The sequence below is a fragment of the Chlamydotis macqueenii genome, chromosome 2, assembly GCF_036417535.1.
Source record: "Chlamydotis macqueenii isolate bChlMac1 chromosome 2, bChlMac1.mat, whole genome shotgun sequence".
In the NCBI taxonomy this organism is placed as follows: Eukaryota; Metazoa; Chordata; class Aves; order Otidiformes; family Otididae; genus Chlamydotis; species Chlamydotis macqueenii.
Window position 1 is genome coordinate 161,910,692 of NC_141557.1, and position 14,288 is coordinate 161,924,979.

General features: G+C 44.5%; 1 protein-coding gene across 9 annotated transcripts in view; it reads left to right on the forward strand.

Annotated features, from left to right (window-relative positions):
• Positions 1 to 14,288, forward strand: part of ADGRB1 (adhesion G protein-coupled receptor B1) — a 201,212-nt gene that overhangs the window by 118,596 nt on the left and 68,328 nt on the right. For all 9 annotated transcript variants that reach the window (XM_086741346.1, XM_086741348.1, XM_086741347.1 and 6 more), the window contains one exon: positions 13,816 to 13,919. In XM_086741346.1, coding sequence (XP_086597472.1) covers positions 13,816 to 13,919 — 104 coding nt within the window. The remainder of the gene's footprint in view (positions 1 to 13,815; positions 13,920 to 14,288) is intronic.

Genomic DNA, 14,288 nt, shown 5'->3' on the forward strand with positions numbered 1-14,288 from the left:
TTTGCTCAGCAGGGATGCTCTTTTCACTAAGCCCGGAATAGTTCCCTTGAGTTTCAGCAGACATTGATAGCATGGAGAAGACAGAGTACAAACCAGCTGGGCAGACAGTTTTCCCCTCCTACTCTCTCTTGTAATAAGATTAGGAAGTAGAGAGGACTTGTGGTGTCTTTAGATGGACAAATGGGCCAACCCACAGCCTAGCTGCCTCTGAAAAGGATTAAGTTATTCTTCAAATGTGACCTCTTGGCAGAGGGGGCTGAATTATGATCCCGCTTTTAAATGTTTGCTTTGTCATCACTGCCCTGAAGTCTGTCAGTATGCCTTGCAGAGTGAATTTGGACTGAAGCTCCTTTGAGTTTGGAGAGGACCTGGAGTCAATGTACGAATGATTTACGTTGGGATTTTAGAGGAAGGGGATTACTGATAGAGCTTATGATGCGCTCCAGGTGCCAGGGAGCAGAGGAACTTTGGTTTTGTCGTTTTGGTGGGAGATATGAATGGAGATTGCTGTTGCTATGTGCTGTACACAGATATCTAAGAAGGGACCCTGTCAGAAAATAAGCGATTGGTATTTGAACACATACAGGAAAGGAATCAGAGACGAGGGCGATAGGAAATCCCTTTCAGTTCTGTGCTTCTAGGAGAAACAACACTTGAATATATTAAAAGAACACAGGTAGCACGCAAGGTAATAACAGGATTTGGCTTAGCATAATAAGCAGCCATCCAGCATCCCATCTCCTTCACAGCTGTCTGTGGATTCAACTGCCTGTCGATTCAGCACCTAGTTCAGTAGAAATTCACAGCTGACAGCTTTCCTCCACTGAGTTTCTGCTCCGTGCTCGTGGATTCACTCAGGTCTTTCACTAACGACAAAACTCCGGGCAGTGAGATTGCAGCAGCGTGGGTCTGCAGCTCTTCCTCTGCCAGCCAAAGCCAGTGAGCTCCGTGCAGCCCTGGCAGTGACTCTTCTGCAGGCAAATGCTGCATCACCCTGTATCTCTTCATCTGAAGGGGACGTGGGAGAGGAACATGATCAAGTGGCTGAGAGCTTAAAAACTGTCGTGGGATTTAGTGAGTAATACTGAGCCAAATTCACCCTTCGGTGTAAAGGCAAGAGCAGCACTGGCATTAACCAAGTGACTCCAGGAGCGGACCAGGGCTGAGGTTAGTCCCGTGTCTTCAGCTGAAATTTAAATATCTGCCATTCACGTCTGGGATACTGTGTGTCCAGGTGTTCCTGAGGGGGTTTGGTGCTTATTTTGAGCTGCAGTGCTTAATGGCTTGTTGCCATGAAGGCAGCTTAGCAAGTGTGACAGCTGCCCTATTACTCAGCCACAGCTTATTGCTCTGTTAAAGGGGGTGTGGATGTAAGCCAGGACACCAGGGCCTTCCCAATTCCCACTTTTCCCTTTCCTGCAAGCTTGGAAATCAGCTCTTGGTGCATGCAGTTTTGAGCCATCCATAGCCAGAAATGTGAATGGTAAAAAGTGAGCAGTACCTCTGCGGGATGCTCTGCTCTGTGTTCATGCAGGATGACTGGTACGGTCCGTGAGCATGGGAGTGCGTGAGTATGTGTGTAGGAGAGGACAACGTGCCAGAGCTGCTCGGCGTGGTACCTCTATGCTGATGGTGAGCAGAGGTGAACTTGAGGCGGTTTGACTCTTTTCTCAAGGAGAAAAGGCAGAGGGGAAAGAGGATAACAGCCTTCAAATGGGTAGAAGGTAGCTGTGGAAAGGGAGTAATCTGCTTTCTGTGTTTGCTAGAGATTGGACTCAAGTTACAGTGTGAGATACTAAATTTAGACACAAGGGAAAACCTTCTGGCTGCAGGGATAGTCAAGCACTGAGAGCCTAGCTTCCAACAGCGAAGGTTTTCCTGAACATGCTGAGGATGATTTTGATGGCTTTGAGGCAAGAAAATGGGTGAACCGAGCTTGTCAGGTCTTTTCCCACCCTCTTGCCTGTGATTCTGTAAAACAGATCATCTTTGTGGCTGTTTCTTGCTATGTAAAAGACAGAAATGTGGCAGAGGTGTGGCACATTGCTGGGAGGTGGATGAGCAGATGGAGGCAGACAGGGAAGCTCTGGTGGGCTAGGTATTCGGAAAAATCACAAGGTCTGTCAACAATTGAAGAGACCGCCTTACCTGTCTTCCGAATTCAGCTGCAGCTGTTGATCCACTGTTATTTTATGTTCATCATGTGTTATTTGGACCACTGCATCACCTGGGAGGCTTAGTCGTGGAGCACAACTTCAATCTGCTCCACCCTGTATGAGCCACAAAGCCACCCCAACCCAAAAATAGATGAAATACAGCAGAAATTTCCAGCCAAAGTAGAAGGATGCTTGGATACGGGCGGGTGTGGGGGCACATATAAACAGCGCGAGGGCATTAGTCATCGCGATCCGCAGTAAGTGGTGGCACGTCTGCCGTTGTCAGGATTGTTTTGTAGGCATTGCACCAAGCAGGGTTTTACAGAGGAGGTTTAAAGCAAGAGCACTGGATAGCTTTCTAGGTGTTTTTGGGGGGAGCTTCTCCCGAGGCGGAGGACAGCGTGGGAGGCATCACAAAGGTGCTCGCTTGAAAATGGTAACAAGTGGGTGATGGAGGCAGAGTTTCACGGGCTCATCAGAGGCGGGAGTCAGCGCATTAGTGCTAAACGAGATTATCTTCCTTTTCAAAGCACTTCAGGGACTAAGCATGTTGTGTTTGAAGAGTCAGTCGAACTGTTGAGCGTTGCTTGTCTGTCTTATATCATTCTACACCCATCTCCATAATATTTTGGCCTGGAAAAGCACTTTTTAGGTAATTTTGGCAAGCTGCTTTACCACTGAGCCCTGTTGTGCCCTGCCTAAAGGTTTAGGTTGCCCTTGAATGGCCATACAGTGAGACGTGGAAATTAATTTTTTTTTTCTTTTTTTTTTTTTTACAACTACTGTCTACTCATTTAAACCAAAATTGAATCAATTTCTGAAAGGCTTGTGCCCTTCATACTTTTACTGTCTAAGAACAGCTGAGTGGACAAATCCACTGGACAGATTTTGGCAGTAATGGCAATCTTGAAGCAAAAATGGACAACATGTATGGAAAACAAATGTCAGACTTGTAATTATGAATATTTGAAACGTCCCTTTAACTGGTAAGACTATCTAATCAGGAAACTGGGATTATGCTGTGCCTGATAACGGTCAGTCAAGGCTAAGTCTGCATCTCAAGTGCTCACTAGCCATCTATCCTACTAACCAGGATACACAGAACATATTCAGTAAATCTGTGAAATCAAAATGACTATTCTTTTCCCACAAGCCAGACAACACTTTCATTTTTCATGACAAATTGTTCTTTTTGCTTTTTTAAATATGGCAGTCATGTCAGCCATTCCCCAGATGGGGGATATCTCTACTACTGGGGCCAGTTTTGATCTTGTTTGTATCAGCTCGGTACAGTTGTAAATCCAGGGGCTGTTACTGTTTTACTTCCCAGTCACTCAGCTGTGAATGAGACGGATATCAGGGCCAGAAGTTGATTCCTTGAGTGATGCTTTGAAATCACTGTCACATATAGAGGGAATTAGCACCAGTAAGTCCCAGTAACCGGATGTGTGTTGCACTGGGTGGGTAGAAACATGCTGAATGGGGAGAAACTCTTCAGTAGGGCCTGTTGTGAGAGGACAAGAGGTAGTGGTTTCAAAACAGAGGGAGGTAGATTCAGATTAGATATTAAAAAATGTTTTACACTGAGGGTGATGGAACACTGGCCCAGGTTGCCCAGAGAGGTGGTGGATGCCTCATCCCTGGAAACATTCAAGGCCAGGTTGGATGAGGCTCTGAGCAACCTGATGTGGTTGGAGATGTCCCTGCTCCTTGCAGGCGGGTTGGACTGGATGACCTTTAAAGGTCTCTTCTGACCCTGATGATTCTATGATTCTAAGAATCCCATGGGCTCTTCAGATTGCAATGGGAACAAAGCCGGTGTTATCATCATAATGGCATATAGGTCATCTGCTAAATGAAATCCTTTCATCTCCTTTTCAGAGATGAGCTCTAGCCAGTGAGCCCCTGAAAGTCTCTGAGAACTGATAATGAGCTGGAGACATCTTTGGCTTCAAGGTTGTTGGTGCAACTCTAGTTTGGGTCAGGGGCCATTGCCAGTGTAGGATTTTCAGTGATCAAACAGTGAGAGCCAGGATGCTCTCCCTGGGTCCTACTGGAGAGGAATCATAGCTGTAAAAGGACTGAATGAAGGCAGGGTTTAAGAGGTGTTTTAGGGATGACTTGTGCAGTCTTTGCACAAGTGTTCACGGCTCATGCTTTGAATGACACTTTTTCTTGAGGGCTGATCTAGAAGGACGAGGGTGCTAGAAGGGGAAAGGGAAAGCAGGTGTTTGTTCTCCATGGTGGTAGGCAGCAGGGTGATATGAGCATCTTTGGCAGAAGTCTTCCTCTGGACCCCGTGGCCTCTGGTGTTCCTCTGCTCCTCAGCCAGGTCTCTCCCAGGGGCGGGATGTGTGGGCATGGGGAAGACATGCGTTCCACATGCTGTGGGGAGAGCTGCCAGTCTGGCATCACTCACCAGCACGACATTGATAGAGTAAAACAAACAGCAGGCTGTTTTGGAATAATTTGGTGAAATGCTGTCACCTGGCATGGAACCAAAACACAGCTTAAATCAGGATAAACACAGTCTGGATTCCACCCTCATTTTCCATTCCCAGTCTGCCATGGAGTTATTTTATTTTAACTGTGTGTAAATCTCACCACATTTCCCTACAAGGTGCTCAGCACTGCTGCTGCGAAGCTACTAGAGATGAAGGCACACTTGCAAAACCAGAGCAAGATGGGTAACACAAGGATCAGCTTGCAGAGCACCTGTAGACTTTGAACCGATTTGTGTAGTACAGGGAAGGGACAATCCCAAGCAGAATGGAGCAGTAAAGAATATTAATTTTTAATGTGGTTAAAGCATGTGTCCATACCGTAAAATAATGCTAGTAGTAGTAATAATAATAATAATAATAATAATAATAATAATAATAATAATAATAATAATAATAATAATAATAATAATATTAGTAATAAATTCCATGGCAAAAATTGTAGTGCCATCCTGTAGTTGTCCCTGTTGTTCAGTTGTTACAATGCTCCCTGACTGTGTCTTGGCTTGTGCCAACTAACAATGTCCAGATGTGGTCCAGGGCATGGCATGGTCCATGAGTGTTCTACTAGGCAGTACGGACAAGATTCTTCTGTTCTGAATGGTGAGTTTGTATGACTGTTATCTATACCATGTCACTTCATCTCAGGGCAATGGTGTGGGTCCTAAACCATTTTTATTTGCTAGGACTGACATAGTGAGAGAGAATTTTGCTGCTAACCGCAGTGCCTGTGAGAGGGATACTGCACAATCTGATCAAAGTTCAATTCTGCCTCTGTTGTCTCAGGAGGAAAGAGCCTGTACCCGTAGAGGAATAGACTATTTTTATTATTACTAACTTTATTGTGGAAAATTGTTCTATTTTCTCTTCTACATACTTTAAAGGGAAAGACTGTAACAGAGCAAGTCTTACCATATGCATGAAACGCAAAAAGACTTAAAAACCAGACACTCCATCTGGCCAGCTCACAAACAGTTAAGCTAAAAGCTCTCTTCTCTCTCTCCTCCATACCTCCCCATGTTAATATTACACAACAGAGAATGAGATGCTGGTGCTTGATTGTCCCGACATACCCTTACGAACCCCCTAAGGCGTTTACACATATCAGAAATCTAAGCTGAATTAAGCTTTGGAAGAGAGATGGAGAGCAGTATTATTCTCTTCCATTTCAAGAGGGCCAAAATAGGCCCCTGAGAAGTTAAGGCCAGTGTTTGCAATCTAAAGCAGATTGGCTAAGAGGACTTTGAAAAGATTGGCTTAAATGGTGGAGCCGTGCACACTCAGTTGACCTGCAAGCACGCTGGGAATAGCCGCCCCCCGTGCTCCTCGCTGGCGGTCTCCTTGCTCAACAGATTGGCTCCCGAACAACAGCTCGCTCACGGCTACTCATCAGGGCCCCCGTAAGCAGTGATATCAGGAGCTTTGCCAAGCAAAATGCAGCAGGAAAGAGGCAGGGAGGGAATAAAACATAGTGTATTTTAAATTATGATAGTGAATATATTTGGGAACAGCTTTCTGGGCAGGTGGAGAGTGGTTCTCAGAGTTAATACGAGCCTGATCCATCTCTCCTTGACATCAAGACTGGAAATTGAGGCACTGAGAGTACAGTTTAGTAGTTTAAAGAGCGACAGCAAGCTGACCGTGGCGTTGACGACTGGCAGGTAGGTAATGCGTACTGTTAACTCCCGTAATTCCCTGCCAGCCTGAAGGAAATTATCCTGACAGTTCCTATTAACAAGCGGCTGCGTGACCACTCCTCTGCCCTGAGAGCTTCGTCAAGGCTGTTTACTAAACGCAGATTGCCATGTTGTACCTTAAGAGCAGACTCAATACTGAGTGAAGAGTTTGCAATTGTTAATAAATAGTAGCACGTTAAGATGTCTCTCTGGGTGATTTTTGCGTACCATAATTACACAAAATTGCCTGTTAGACTGGCCAAATTACGTAAAAGGGGGCCTCTGCTCTACAAATGCATTCCCAATAATGGGTGACTATTAGCTTTGACATGAGAAGCCTGTAGTTATGATACGAAGGAAGCAAAACAAGGCATTAATCCTCTGGACCTGTCTTGCAATGACATAGACTGGGAAGGATGTTGAGTTGTCCAGAAAGAAATTATGAGGGGATTATTTATTAATGATGCTCTTAAGCAATTTTCATACAGGGATATCAAAGTTCTCCTCAAAGATTAGAAGATGAAGAAGAGAAAGCTCTGAGCAGACCTTATTGTGGCCTTTTAGTATATAAAGTGTTATAAGAAAGACAGAGAAAGATTTTTTGCCAGGTTTTGTTTTGAAGTTAAATTTTTCCATAGCAGCTAGTATGGTGCTATGTTTTGGATCTGTGCTGAAAATAGTGTTGATAACACGGGCATGTTTTTGTTACTGCTCGACAGCGCTTACATAGCATCAGGGCCTTTTCTGCTTCTGAAACTGTTCCACCAGCAATAAGTCTGGGGGTGCAGAAGAAGCTGGGAGGGGACACAGCCAGGATAGCTGACCCCAACTGACCAAAGGAATATTCCATACCATATGACACCATGATCAGCAATAAAACTAGGGAGTTGGACGTTGGTAGGGGCTGCCATTGCTCAGGGGCTGGCTGGGCATTTGCTGGTTGGTGTCAAGTAATTATTTTCTTTTACATCACTTGTTTTTCTTGGGTTTTGATTTTTTTCTCTCTCTCTTTTTTAGTTTTGCCCCTCCTTTAAAAAAACACAAAACCCACAAAAATCCCCGTGTCTTCATCTTAACCCACAGAGCTTTTGCACTCTTACCCTTCAGATTCTACCCTCTGCCATCCTGCTCTGGGGAGAGTGAGTGAGCAGCTGTGTGGTGCATAGCTGCTTGCTACGGTCTGGTCCTTAATACCAGATCCTGTAGTGACAGGACAAGGGGCAATGATTTTAACCTGAAAGAGAGTAGGTTTAGATTAGATATTAGGAAGAAATTCTTTACTATGAGGGTAGTGAGGCACTGGGACAGGTTGCCCAAAGAAGTGTGGATGCCTCATCCCTGCAAATGTTCAAGGCTAGGTTGGGTGGGACTTTGAGCAATATGATCTAGTGAAAGATGTCACTGCCCATGGCAGGTGAGGTTGGATGAGATGATCTCTTAAATGTCCCTTCCAACCCAAGCCCTATTCAATGATTCTGTGAAAAAATGGCTTGGTGCTTTTTCCCTGCTCCTCTTCTTTGAGTTGAACAAAACCTGTAGTCCCTCTGATAATGCTGACCCACCAAAAAAAATTTCTTTCAGCTGTGGCTCAGTAGTGCCTTCACTGCATCCCAGCTACTGCCCATATTTTGTGGACCTTGTGTCCTGCTCATCCTCTCTCCCCATCTTGCAATTAGTGCAAGAAATACGTCTTGTGTAAGGTGAAAACTGAACCTTCCTTGAGCAGCTCCATATGTATCTATTGTTTTACCATGGGTCTCAACAACTGGCATGCCCTGGCATGGCAGACAGCTGGACATCAGTGCTACTTTCATTGAGCACTGCATGATGGTCAGAAGAGCAGTGGCTTACAAATGGCACCAGGTTATTCAATGGGTCTGCTCCTTGTGTGTGCTGGCCCCGCATCTGCTCCTTCTGTGGGCAAGTGCAAGGCTTTGTTCCTCTTGGCTCTGCAGTCCTTGGCGGTGGACACATACATCAGCTACACCTTCGTCAGCTGAGTTCTGTCAAGAGCCTGGTTCTTACCCAAGTGAAGGTGTCGTAGCATTACTCATTACCAAAATCCCTAAAAGATACTGATTGCTTCCCTTTGGAGTTGCTGCTATCCTTTTATGAAGTGGTTGTACTGGGGTAGAATATACGACTGGTGCTTTACCATGCCACTGCAGTATATACACGTATATACATAGGGCCTGAGCCTGAATGAGAAACCCAGAATCTAACCGAATTAAAAAAGAAAAAAAAAGGAATTTGTTTTTCAGGTGACGAGCACATTTACCTCCTGGTTATTCAGCCCTCCTCGGTTGCTTTTTTATAGCACTGACACACACTCCTTTATTTAGAAAGCTGATTGTTTTTGTGAGTACTGGTAAAAGCATTATTTTCCAGCAATTTTAACAAGCAGATCTCTGCTTTGACAACAGTTGCCCAGCCAGCAACAAAATCAATACAATGTGGCTTAAAAACCTTCTCAAGAATCGTGAAAAGCCTTTAGGCCAGTGACACTGTAAAATGGTTCCTGAGCAATTCTTGGAGTAAATGACACCCACCCGGTCTAGTTCTTTGGCAGACGAGTGGAGTGAGTCTCATTGCTTTGAGCTCATGACTTGTGAGGAGAGAGGGAGAGGAAGCTGGACTTGCTTGGTCTTGCAAAGAGAAATGTAAAGAGAAATCACAACTTACAGTTATCAGAGGGGCAATTACAAAAAAAGATAAAACCAAACTCATCTTGCTTGTGCTTGATGATTTAACAAAGGGAAGAGCCACAAGTTGTAGCTTGGGAGGTTTGTGTGCAACCTTAGGCAAAACCCCTGTGACTGGCAGAGTGGTGTGGCCCTGGAATGGTCACCAGAGGGATGGAAGCTCTCTGTCTGCGATTTTCCAAGGCTCATCTAAACAAACCATGGCCAACCTCATCTGATGTTAGTGATAGTCTTGCTCCAAGCAGTAAATTGGATAAGAAAGCTCTAGATACTCCCTGCAACTAGTACTTTTGACATTTTCTGACTTGATGAGTCTTTAATTTCAAATGCACAGGAAGTCAAGCTCAAGGCAACCATTCTGAAGAGTAAGCACATTTCTAAAAACAAACACAGCCCAGCACCCCAGGTTCCAACCTTGTATGTCTGTGTTTAATTCGGGAGCAAAATAAATGGTTTAATTTTTCAGCGACTTTATTTAGTATGGTGTTGTACCTATAAAGACTTTTTACAGCCTTTCTCAGTATCAAAGATGGAAAAAGCAAAAAGAACAGCTTGCTTGTAAGGTCTTAGGCAAACTGCATGGCATTAAGAAATACCATTTTTTACTTTGTTCTAATTGAAGCCTGTTTGACCCTGGAGCCAGAGCAGGGTAATGGAACAAGCAGAACTCTAATGAAATCACTTTTCACCGTGTTGTGCAGAAAGAAAGAGAAAGAAAGAGAGAAATGCAGAGAACGTAAAGGGAGAAGAGACAGATACATTAAAAGCAGGAAGAAAAGGCAGAATATGTGATGGAAAATGGCCAAAGGAAGGGCGGAAAGAAGACAAAGGAGAGAAAAAAAATGAGGGTGAAAGGAAAAGAAGGAAATAGAAGAGAAGAAGAAGGAAGCAAAGTGAAATTGTAAAGAAAAGGAGTGTCCTTCTGCCCTGCTAGGCAGAGTGATGAGGTGGTAGGACAGCAAGCAGCCCCAGGCAGTAGCACTCGTTATTTCCATCCCAGCTGATGTCATTGATTGCTTCTCCCCTCCCTTGTCATGCTTGGTGACAGAATTGCAGCACTTGTGACTCGTAATAACCTGCTGTATTCCTGCTTGACCCAGGCCAAGGTTTTCTTTCCAGCCTCAACCAGGCATGGCTTTGTCTGTATTTCAGGGTGCTTCTGGATGGTACTCATCAGCAGACACGGGGAGGTGGTGAGGGACAGGCCATCTGGGACCATCTCCAGTTCAAGCAAGTGGAGACCATGTTCATAGCCTGCCGTTTGCAGACAACCAGTTTTCTCCTCAGCTGTGGTGCTGGGAATCTCCCATAGGACTGATTTCTCCCTTACCTTGAGAATGTCTTGCTGTTTTTCTCTTGGTATCGCTATTTCTTTTTAAACTAACCTTGCTTTTCCCCTTTGCTCCCCTCCAAAGAAATTTCCCTTGCAAGACTCAGATTGTACAGCATCCGACCACCTTCTGTCAGGAGGTTTAATTAGTCAGAAGACATAAAACAAATGATGCTTTGTTTCCCAAAGGGAAGAATTGAGGGAGAGGGAAAGAAAGAGGGGGAGGACAGAGAAACCTTAATAATGAAGAAAGAAAGGAGAAGCTTAAGCTATGTAAGTCTAAGCCTTTAGGATTTATTACTCCCAAAGGAGTGAGATCCTGCTTTTGTTGCAGCCAGTGTGTTTTATAGTTATCCACCCTCATGATGCCAACAAAAACACCATCATGGCTGGACCAACCATCTCTTCTCTGTAGGAAGAAGGGATAAGCTTCACAGCGTGTTCTCAGGAAGAGTCCTTCCGGGAGGGCATGGGTTTTGACAAAATTTGGCTGAAGGATAAACAAGGAGGTACAGATCAGGGTCTTTTTCATGGGAAGGGCTGCAGATAGATACCAGCTATTTCCCACCAGTCTGGTTTCTACTTGGCTGGTCATCATTTGTGTAATGCCTTGCCAATGAGCAAACATCTGACCTAGGAATGGTCTAGTACGTGAAACTTCTTACTTAGCTGGTGGAGGATCTAGGAGAGGATTATGGGTGATTTAAGGAAGGGGATAGGGAAGGAGATGAAAGAACTTGAGGTTGTTGGCTGTAGAAGGATATCAGAGAGGATGTGGAAGGGAGGTCAGTTAGGCTTACTGTGTTGGAGATACAGGAACATAGTCTGCTTGTCTTTTAAAATCCAACCTCCATTTCTTCGGTTTCTCTTAGATGGGTTAGGAGAGAGTTATATGTTGAGCTTTTTTTTTTCGCTTTAATGGAGCTCCTCCCCCACTTTTATCCAGTTACCCATGAAAAGTCAGTGAAATGAGACCTACTTAAATCAAATGTCAAAATCGATGCTCATCCCAGGCCACCATTTGTGCGATGTGAACTCATATTGCCCTAAGCGGAGAGCAGGGAGAGAAAAAGGATTGGGACTGAACTTGGAGCGAGAGAGCAAGGAACAATTAATGTCTGAGGAGCTTGTGCTTTGCAGTGCATTTATCACAACCGTACTTCTCTGAGGTAGGGCAAGGCTGTTGCCTATCTGGGTTTTGCAAGGGGGGAGAACAAAGCACAGGTGGCAAAAGGAGAAGCTGTAGCTTCTTATAGAAGACTGAATCCCTCACTCCTATGCTCTGTGGCAGCACCAGATTAAATCAGAGGCTTCTGTTCCCAGAAGAAAGTCCCTTCCACATGTCAATTTCTAAGGAGCAGGATACGATATTTCAGCACTCATGGTGCCTGGAATATATCCAATTTAAATTTTGTTTGATGGAAGATGAATCAAAATGTTGATACTTTCATTGAAATATATTTCTGTTTACCTAGTTCCCAAAAACCTGCTTCTAACCTTCCACAAATATTTGGCAGGAGTAAATTCTCAGAGTGGGAATACAGTCACATGAGTTGATGTTAAAAATTGCAGTGATCCAAGTCTCCACAGAAGTTTAGAGGAAGAATCCACATGTGAGCTGTAGCATTTTCCATAAGCATTTTGGGAAGCTCGGGGCAGGGGGGGTGGGGTGCAGGACCTTGCAGTGCAGTTTGGCTTCCAGGCTGCAGCTGGTGTGCATCTAGTAAAGATCCCTCAATCAACCTGTACTCCTTTGGGTACATACACCAACTGGGCATTCGAGCTGTTGAATATGTCACTAAATTTTGTCTCAGATCCCTTAAGTTCTTGTGCCAGCCTTCTCAATAGCTCCTGTGGGGTTCACTGCAGCAGTATGGCAAAAGTTTTGTTCCTCATTAATTCCTCCCAATGAGATTCAAAATGCGAGAGGTGCCTGTGGTCAAAATACGCAAGTAAGGAGGATCTTCCCAAACCCTTTAGATTTCAGGGACAATTCATCTCAGATCTCAATATATCAGGGTTGTTTGTCTCTTCTTTGTGATGGGCTCTACGGAGGAAACCTGTACTGACTGTGGGCCTTGAGTCAATGGACATATGCTTGCTTTGCCCATGTGTTGAGCTGGCCAGACCCCATGTAAGCATAGCACTGAGACTTGCCTAATATATTTTGCTTTGCAGAAGGCTCAATAGCCCAGAACAGAGCTGCAGTAACTTCAACTTCGTGGTGTCCTGCTGATTGGAGGTTCAGGTTGAGGAGTTTGTGCCTGCCAACAAAACGGTGTAGACAAGTCCTTAGAGGATTGACTGTTCCATTCCCAAATTCATGTGTAATTGCCTTTTTTTTTTTTTTGCCTATACTAAGCCCTTGCTATGTCAGAAGCCATCTCATCTCCATGGCTGTAGTGATAGATGTTGGTAGGGTGCCAGTTTGATGACAGCCTTGACTGTGCTCCCACACCTCTGCATACTGCCTAATCGCTCCAAATAGAGGATTCTCCTGTGTCTGCTGCACAGTGGGTCTCTGCTTCTCTGCCTTCATGCCAGCAAAGATGACTGGTATGGAAATGAGAAACATGTCAGAAAAAAGGCCTGCAGCAGAGAAAACCAGGTGGGATCCAGATCCTCACTCTAAGCTGAGAAGAGGGGAAGTTTAGGGATATTAGGGATATTAATCTGGCGGATGTTAGCTAGTTACACAGTTAGTCACAGTTATGCAGAGAACTAGATTAGTAGAAGTTATACCATGTGTATTTGCTCTTGACATTGCAAAAGCTGACGATCAGTAGATCTTTTGTGTTCAGACAGGAAAGGAGAACCATTCCACGTCAGATTGTCCAGTAAGGACCCCTGTGTATGAAGAAATGCCTTATGTAGCAATGTTAAGAGTAGTGAAGTGATGGATGGTATGACTGGATGCTGGCTCCCTGGGGAGCCATCTTGGAGTTTTTTTGCTTGCTTTAGCTCCTCCTTTTCCAGATGGATGTTTGTATTTGGTAAAAGATTTTCACCTTCTTTTCATCCTCCAACCTGCATCACCACCATTCCCACAAGAGCTCATTTGTAATTACTCTAGCGTAGGCACTGCCTTCTGCTGTTGCCTCATTAATTATCTTCAAAGTTTCACCCTTAATGTGAAGGGCCTGATCCTCCTCTTGTTACCCACACCTTTTACACACCTGCCTTACCATGGATATCAAAATTGTAACCCAGACTTAACACTGGTGTGTGTGGGAGCAGGATCAGCTCCAGAGAAAGGCTGGGTTAACCGGAAATAGATTCTGGTCTTGTTTCCTCTTTATTTGTACGTGCAGTGTGATGTGAAGGTCCGGTGAGTCGACGCACAGACAATTAAGAGGAAAGTTCTTGTCATGAATTTGAGCTGGTAGCGTCGCTATGCATCTTTATTTTTTTTTTAAATTTTTTTTTAATGTCTAACTTTCTCTCTTTCAGAACATGGAAAAGGTGCTGGTCCCTTCTGTCACGTTAATTGTAGGCTGTGGAGTATCTTCGCTGACACTTTTGCTGTTGATTATCATTTATGTTTCTGTCTGGAGGTATGGCTTTCATTCTCTTCTCTTCTTGTTGGGGAAAGTAACTGTCTCTTGATCTACATGGATCCTGGAGGTTTTGCTCTCCTGCTTTGGGTGTCTGGCACCTGAGAAAGAACCACTTTGTAATGAGTGGGTCCTGCAAAAGTCATCACGGTGGCTTAGTTGGCATTATTCTTTCCTTTTAGTGCCAGAGAAATTAGTACAGTGAAATTAGTGCCATGACCCCATGTAGTCACATTGTTCCATTTTCAAAAGCTGCCTGCTGTTTTAGATGCCTTCGTATACCCCAGGAAACCTTGTTCATGGAGAGGTGGACGCGCACTGCCTCCTGGCAGGCAGATTGCTTCAAACTTTTCCTGGTTGGGCCTTTGA